Source organism: Coregonus clupeaformis, unplaced genomic scaffold (assembly GCF_020615455.1).
Source record: "Coregonus clupeaformis isolate EN_2021a unplaced genomic scaffold, ASM2061545v1 scaf0853, whole genome shotgun sequence".
NCBI lineage: Eukaryota > Metazoa > Chordata > Actinopteri > Salmoniformes > Salmonidae > Coregonus > Coregonus clupeaformis.
The window spans coordinates 102,464-111,163 of NW_025534308.1; the positions used below are offsets into that span (position 1 = coordinate 102,464).

At 43.7% G+C, this 8,700-nt stretch overlaps 1 protein-coding gene across 3 annotated transcripts; it reads right to left on the reverse strand.

The window, feature by feature from the left end:
- Positions 1-1,419: 1,419 nt before the first annotated feature.
- Positions 1,420-8,257, reverse strand: hjv (hemojuvelin BMP co-receptor). 3 transcript variants are annotated; one of them, XM_041881557.2, is made up of 5 exons: positions 7,966-8,257; positions 4,736-4,881; positions 4,269-4,426; positions 3,581-4,107; positions 1,420-2,930 (listed from the first exon to the last, which is right to left on the reverse strand). In XM_041881557.2, exons 3-5 carry the CDS (start codon positions 4,363-4,365, stop codon positions 2,289-2,291), a joined length of 1,266 nt encoding a protein of 421 aa, XP_041737491.2. In that variant the 5' UTR covers positions 4,366-4,426; positions 4,736-4,881; positions 7,966-8,257; the 3' UTR covers positions 1,420-2,288. The 3 variants fall into 3 exon arrangements, with proteins under 3 accessions (XP_041737491.2, XP_045072850.1, XP_045072851.1); XM_045216915.1 differs by lacking the exon at positions 7,966-8,257 and adding an exon at positions 5,247-6,528; XM_045216916.1 differs by lacking the exon at positions 4,736-4,881.
- Between the last annotated feature and the right edge of the window lie 443 nt (positions 8,258-8,700).

Sequence of the window (8,700 nt, forward strand, 5' to 3'; positions counted from 1 at the left end):
AGTGTTCTAACTTGTAAACAAGGCTACATGGGATTTCTCTTAATGCGACTCTGTGCAGCCAATGGCAATGTTACATTTACATTTAAGTCATTTAGCAGACGCTCTTATCCAGAGCAACTTACAGTTAGTGAGTGCATACATTATTAATTTTTTATTTTTCATACTGGCCCCCCGTGGGAATCGAACCCACAACCCTGGCGTTGCAAACGCCATGCTCTACCAACTGAGCTACATCCCTGCCGGCCATTCCCTCCCCTACCCTGGACGACGCTGGGCCAATTGTGCGCCGCCCCATGGGTCTCCCGGTCGCGGCCGGCTACGACAGAGCCTGGATTCGAACCAGGATCTCTAGTGGCACAGCTAGCACTGCGATGCAGTGCCTTAGACCACTGCGCCACTCGGGAGGTTGATGTCCGCTTTAGGTATAATGCTTTAGGTATAATGCCAGGAGCCGCTTGTGGATTTGACAGCTCTAACCCAGTTCCACTCTGACAACGCTAAAACAGCCGCTATGCAGATGTCGGCTAAAGTGGATTTGACTGAATAGAGCTCTTAGGGAGTAAGGTTCAAACTTAATTTCAATTTACTTCACTTCTAGTCATTCACAGTATGTAAATATGAAGGATTCTTGTCACAAATTTGATTTGTGTTTTGTTTTTGTACTGAAGAATACTGAAAGATAATTGAAATAAAGTGTCCTTAATTTCCAAGTCCACATTTTCTAATATTGTTTACTGTATTAAGGTGTGGTTCCTCGCTGTCTCCTATCACTATATTTTTATTGTGGACAATTGTTTTTATTGAATCATTTTTGTTTTTATTGAATCACATCAAAATGAATACAATAAATAAAAAAACAATACCATTTCCCCCCCTTTTTGAACAACCCCCACCGCCCCTCACACCCCAAACCCCCTCCTATCACTTTCTACATTGACCTGTTCCATCGGAGAAGCTAAGGTGGGTCTAGAATGGACTCTTTCCAGCTATCGCAGAAGTAGCAACAGGAATGCTGCACAGTAGTCCCGTGTAGCTCAGTTGGTAGAACATGGCGCTTGCAACGCCAGGGTTGTGGGTTCGATTCCCACAGTGGACCAGTATGAAAATGTATGCACTCACTAACTGTAAGTCGCTCTGGATAAAAGTGTCTGCTAAATGGAAAAATGTAAACCAGAGAAGGCATCTGACATCAGAGAGCAGAAGAGAGCTGCCAGTCACAGTGAAGGACAACTCAACTCACCCAAATGCTGCCTCAGTAGCCCCTCCAGAGGAATACTGCTGTTGTATTGGACATTTCAAGGTTCACAAAACCCCAGTCAGGGTCGCTCATTAAAAATACACACTCATGACATTATACAGACCATTTTCGGGTCTGAGAGAAAACAATCAAATTTAATAAAACTCACAAAGGGAAATATATTAGAATCTGTCAGTATAAATATGTTTTATCCTTGTCAGAGATCACAGTATTACATGGAAGGCAACATGAGATATTTTCCATCATTTGGAAAACAATATATTATTTAAATTTACACCTTGCATGATCTCTATTGTTTTCAAAAGATGGTGTGAGTAACTTTAAGAAGCTATATTTTTTACTTTGGCAACTACGTAAAAATATGAACAGGATGAACAATACATTGTAAACATTGTCTTACAAATACTGACATATGAACCAAACGTACATTCAAAAACAGTCCCTTTTGAAATTAATCGAGACATTATTACAACTCACTGCATACGAAATGTAGACACACAAAGATGACGTAATAAATTAGTGATAAATTAGTTTCTTTACGGAGGATGATACCACTGCAGTATTATATTTACTATAAATAAACCACTAAATGCCCTCCATGATAAAATAAACAGAAAATAACTGAAAGTGATACATTTACTGTCTGGATTTGTGGAATTATGCAACAGGCCGCAGTATGCCATCCTCTGTGCTGAGAGGGAAAATACATCCTGTTTTAATACATTTGGTTCAGCATAGTAAAGGGATTAGAATCAACACAACTAGTGTCAGGCTTCAAGAGTTCACTTCTATCCTCACTGAGAGCATTCACCTGTATTTATTCCCATCAACATTGGCTTCTCCTGCTGGAAGAAAATGAATGAGGAAAACATTGACCTCTGTAACCAGTCACAATGCCACAGGGTTCCAACCAGTCAAAGGTGATACCTGTTGTTTGTGAAACAAGCCAATCAAGTATGAAGAAAGAACATCTGCTCGGTCAGAATCAGTGTGGCTAATGCTATGCCCACAGCTCCTACCAGTCACTAGTTCATAAACACTGCCCCGTCCACAGAGCCACCAGACGCTCCGATAGGACGGCCACAGCCAGGATCAGAGGCAGACACGTGCTACTCCTATCGGCCTTGCCCACCAGTAGCAGGTGCACCTTATTGGGGTCTGAGATCATTCCCCGGGCGTCCTCCAGGGCCGCCACGGCCGCCGTGCTGGAGTTGAGGTCCCCTGTGGCCAGCAGGTCAAACAAGCAGGCCTGGTAGTAGATGTCCCTGGCTGGGAGGAGGGCTGCACAGTGGGCATGGGCTGCAGCAGAGGGCTGGCTGGAGGAAGAAGAGGGGCTCGGTAGCATCTCCAGGCGTTGTGAAGGTGGGCAGCCATACACACACAGCTGCAGGTCCTGCTCGGGGGTGAATGCTTCAGCAATGGCGCGTGGCGAGCGTACTGACAGGCCCAGGGAACGCCCGCTTTGACGCACCACCAGGGTGGTGCCGATGTGGGCGGCACGGATCTCAGCCTGGCGCCCAGGCAGATCAGAGTGGACGCTCAGGCTGTGCTGGCCCTGCCTCTCCCCGCTGGTCACTGAGCCATCCATGAAGGCTGCGGGAACGTTGTCCAGCTCCGCCTGATAGATCTGATGCTCGATACACTGGCGCCAGTTCTTAAAGATGATGGTAATCTGGTGGAGAGACAACCCTGTTGTTACACACATCCTTCCAATGAGCTTGACGTACGTATGCAACTTTATTTATGTATACAGACATGTCATGCATTGTACATAGTTACATTTTAAAGGTCCAATGCAGCCGTTTTTATCTCAATATTAAATAATTTCTGGGTAATAATTAAGTATCTTACTGTGATTGTATTCAAACCAAATGGTCCCCCCAACAATTATAGTTTCTTGGCAAAAAGCAATTTCTCAAGCAAGAACTTTGCTTGGACTGTCTGTGAGTGGTCTGAGTTGGGAGGGAAAAACTGAAAACTAGCTGTTATTGGCAGAGAGGTTTGGAACGCTCTTTCTTATTGCTGTATTAACTAATTTACCGTCTGGTGATGTCACCAGGCAGGCCAAAACTCCATCCCACTAAAACAGGCTGAAATTTCAGGTGGCCTTTCAAACAGCTCTTACACTAAAAGGGCATTATCATAATTTCCACAATTTCACAGTATTATTCAAACCTCAGTGTGGAAATATATATAAAACACAAGAAAATCGAATTTTTGACCGCACTGGGCCTTTAAGAACGGATCGTAAATTGTATAATTTTCTAAAATATATTTTCTAAAATATAATTTACTGTATATAAATTTAGAAATGAGGCCTACTTTGGTGAGAGCCGTGGCATACGCCCCTCCTCTCATGGGGGCGCTAGTTGCCTGAACGTATAGATACTCATTATCTATCAGTGGCCAGGCCCCTTGTACAGTGCACGTCTGGAACTCATCATGGAAGGTGCGAACATGGGGGTCCCCGAACACCGCACAGTGGAGATAGTCAGGGGTCCGGCCTTCACGCTGGAGGTAGCCCTTCTCATAGATGCAGGCATCCCCAGAGATGGGGGCCTGTGGCAGGGGCCGGGGCTGAGCAGTGGGGCCTGTCCTGGGGCAGCTGTGCTGGATGAGGAGGTCCTCGATGCCCTGCACGGCCGAGTGGTAGGCCAGGTCACCCCGGCAGGCGCGGGCCATGCGGCGGGTACACATGGCGTAGGAGCGGAGGGCGCTGCAGTAGCCCGCGTTGCTCCCCTCTCTGCTGCCTCCCCCTCCGCCCCCACCGCCCCCACCGCTGCCCCCAAGGTCCAGGGTGACAGCTACAAAGTCAGAGTTGCACCTCAGGATGCGACAGGATGCCCATACTGAGGGAGGAGGGAGAGAGGTGGAAGCTCCAGTTCATATATCACAACTTAACAATGGTAGGAGCAAAAATATGTATTTCCATTGAGCATGTAACAGAAATATCACAGTTGCTTGACATTGTTGTGGTTTGAAGACTAAAGCTGTGGATCATAGAAAGTACCTTGCAGGCAGCACAGGTGAAACAGTAGCAATGCCACTATGACGCTGCATTTCCATGACAGCTGTGAGTAGTGGCTGCAGAGGGCCAGTGTCCCCATCCCCTTCCAGCCTCAGGTCGAGGGCTGCAGACCAGGCTCAGGCTCAGTACAGGGGCTACAGCTGCAGGCAGGGCACAGATAGAGACATTACACACTGTGGCCTGTAGGGGGAAACAACACCACACCACTACCATAGGGACAACCTAGGCTCAACTCCAGTAGACCATTTGTCAAGATAGAGCACAATTTGTATTGAATACATTGTCAAATGCATATTGTAATATTTTATCATATAACAAGCAGATCATAAGATCTATGTATTTATCATAACTAGTTTTAAAGCAAAACACAATATTTACAGTCAGAGTAACTTATGAAAAACAATACAGAAAGATATATTTGTAAGTAATTAAGTAGATGTAGTTCATACCGTTTTGAATATATGCTAACTACTTTTTAAGACTGTGTGTTGGTGCAAAACGATCTCCCACATTCTCAGAACCCATCAACAGCACCTGACTGAAGTCAACACTGTTGTGCTTGGGCATGGACAAGATGAGGGCAATGGAGAGAAAACTGTTGACAAACAAACATTCAAGAATCAGAGCAAAGCAACACCAGTGGCCACCATTTGGTCACATTTAGGAATAGGACCAATAAGTTGATCAACAGTCTTAGTTTATGAGGGCAGTCTTATCCACCTGACCACTGGTCAGATCAGATCATGTTTGAAGCTGACATAATCATAGCCATAATAATAGTCCTATAAACAGCAGTATTTCCATTACAGAGCTTAAGTTTCCATATCGTAGATAAACTGCCCAAGTAACCTAACATCTGTGGTAATCATTGGCATGGTAAACAATTATCTGTTAGTGTTGTGAAGCTAGGTTTGCCACTTGAGACAAAATATTGTAAAACAAAGAAAAACTATGGCTTACCATGCGTGCCACAGCACTAAGTATCAAAACCCCATTTTATGTTATATTTCAGTTCTTGGTATAAAGCAAGCATTTACCCGTTAAAGCTAGGCTACAACAATGTTGGTCACTTGGTCAATGGGGCATTTTGCAATTTGGACTCTTCTCCCTTTTCTGTTTGTCAGTGGAGAAGAACAAACAAGTGCCAGAGAAAGTGGGTAAAACAAAAAAGCCTCTCTTTGTCAAGTCAAATTTAGTAACCAAAAGGATGGCATTATTGTATTTGATTTATGTGTGGAAAGGAAAGATCTAAGTTTAAGGAAAGGTGTAGGCCTACATTCCGGTAAGACCTTCACAGAGCTTATGTGCATTACATAGTAACATCTTTGGCACTACAAGGCATTCCTAAAGCATTGGTGCCAATGGAAGTGTGCCTTTGAAGGCGACATGGCATGGGCCAGATAGAACCATGTGTGCTGTGTGTTTGTGTGTGGTCCTCTCTCTCTCTGAACCAACACTAAAGTCTGACCTTTATTACAGTTTGGGAGACCTGTGCAGTGCGCCAGGGAGAGGGGGTATGAAGGGGGGTGGTGGGGTAGTTACGAGAGCAGCAGGGGCAGAAATAGAGCATGCTAAATATACCAGCCTCTCTCTCTCTCCACACAGCCCATTTCCTTCATGTGTTCCCCTGGTCTGAAATAGTCAGGGCTACAAGGCAGAGGAGGGAAGGGTAAAGCAGGTGTGCCCAACGGCAGTTCCAATACTCAGGGAGGGAGTGGCTATGGCTACTAGCTGTCACAATCAGTCTTCAATCAGACACATCTTCAACTTACATTATCAAATGAATCTTCTTTAACTGTATTCCAACTAACAGCAGCAGTGTATAGCACTGCCCCAAACCCAGTCTCTTCACTTCTGTTTTCACCATTTTTCAATGCCCTGGATTGGTCTCCTTTTGTTGTCCGGTGGGCATTGTGTTCACTAGTGTAGTGGCTGAGGTCTGGAATGTCGGCCAATGGATTCTGATGCAGCTGCACTTTTGGAGTGGGGGTGCTTTGAAAATCCCAGTGACCTCCTTCTGTGCACAGACCAACAACACTGACAGGGTCCTGTTTGTTCCATCCATGAACAGCAAATAATTACTGTGCATACGCACACAGACAGTCGCTTGTGAATTAAACACCAATACGGTACTACCTTTAGGGCAACACTGCACCCGTCACCCTTGTTTAACCACAAAACCCGAACTCCCCTTCACACACACACACACACACGTTTGTTTTACTATCCTTGTGGGATTCAAACCTAGCCCTAACCCTTAACCTAACTCTAACCCTAACCTTAACACTAACCCTAACCCTAACCTTAACCCCAAACCCCTAAACCTAACTCCTAACCCTAAACTTAAGCCCTAATTCTAACCCTAATTCTAGCCCTACCCTAAACCTAACCCCTAAGCCTAAAATAGCCTTTTTCCTTGTGGGGAACCGTGAAATGTCCCCACTTGTTTGAATTTTCTTTGTTTTAGGCTTCTATCCTTATGAGGACCTCTGGTCCCCACAAGGATAGTAAAACCAAACACACACACACACACACAACGTCACCATTGAGGTGTGTTGGTCACATGTGAGACTCAGGGATGTTTTTGCTCACGGCTTGGCCTGGAGTGACATATCCATGTGGTTCTACATGTCAACACCAGCTCACTTAAATACCAGTGGTTTTCACTCATTCATTAGACCAAACCCCAACTGGCATTGGACACAAAGACCACAAACACAGAGCAAGCTATTGGTTGTTTGGCTCAACCTCATTTGATTTTTTGATGAATGAGAATTTTATGTGAATTCAATCTGTTTGTGTCTGCATGGGAAAAGCCAATGAATGTGTGCACATCATAGCATCTTTGTATTTGTAATAGTGCAGCTCTCTCTCTCTCTCCTCTCAAGGTTTCCTTCCACCTGAAGTATCCCTTCCCACTGTCACATGTCTTAACTGCATTTAGACCAGTGTATTTTGATGGACACTATCAAAACATTCAAATAACTTTAGACTGATTGACTAATTGTATGATCTATTCTATTGATAATCTATCTATTGTACAAATCTATTGTATTTTCTATCTATATCTATCAATATGAATTATCCACGAAAGCATAGGATTGATTAAAACAATTATTTATGACAATCAAGTACTGTACTTCAGGACTATTCAGGGGTACTATTACATTAATTAATGGCTAATATAGGGGTGTCATTCTATTGTTGTTGTATAGCTGCTGATGTAACATTCAATTACACATTGCCAATGTCACCCAAGTGTCTACAGTACATGCCATTCTGCTGTATTTCTTGATTTACTCACAATGACAGGGAGTTTTTCTCATATTTGGCCACGTAACAAAGCAACAAGTTCCATTGCGGGACAAAGTGAATTGTTCTATTCTACAATGTTAGAAAAAATATGTTCCAACCAAATAAAAGCTTTACAATTACTTGACCCAATCCATACATTCTTCATAGCTCACAATTAAATATTAGTATCCACCTACTGGGCACACTGGTTAAATCAACATTGTTGCCACGTAATTTCAGTTAAAATAGTTTTAACCAACGTGGAATAGACGTTGAATTGACGTCTGTGTCCAGTGGGCAGGTAAATAATAGGCCACATTTTTGAATTGTGTAGCACATGATTAATTTAAGAATGAAGCATGCAAAGCACCATTCATATCCTCACCTAATCACACCTCTGTTGAAGCTCGGTATGAGACACTGCGTAAATGTCCCCAGCTCAGTCGTTCCAATATGAAAAAGGCGAAGTAGGTTTTGCCTGCACTGACACCAAACTCCCACACTGTCCGAGTGAGCTGCAAACACTGATGTCCAGTCTCAAACTAGTTTCATTGCAAGCCGCTTTTCCTTCCTCCCTCGTTGTCGGCTCTCAGATGAGTGAGATATTTGACAGTGTTTCTTCACGAGTGGTATAAATCACTCGCGTCGAACACCTGCTGCTCACGTAACAACTGTCCACTTGGGCGCACACTCTCCTAGGCACCGGGGGGCTATTTCAAACTATCACTGCGGCTCTGGCAACCTGTTCTATTTGCAACCTGTTGTTGCTAGTGTGTTTTCTTATTTTTATTGGAAGGCATTCTATATTTATTGCCCTCTTGGTTTGTAGGCTATCATAAATCCCCAAGAAAGTCGGTTCAAGCTGTTTTGACAGGTATCCCTAGCCAGTTGAGTAGACTTGTATCAATATTACGCTGGTGTCGGGGCAATTCGTATTATTCTGTACATAAATCTTTTACACGCCATTTAGTATGATATATTATGTTACGTTATTCATACGAATTATAGGAGGTATAGTATCATCCCACAGTGCAAATACTGGTTGAATCAACTTTGTTTCAACTCAATTTGTCAAGGTATTGTGACATGTAATCTATACTGAACAAAAATACAAATGGAA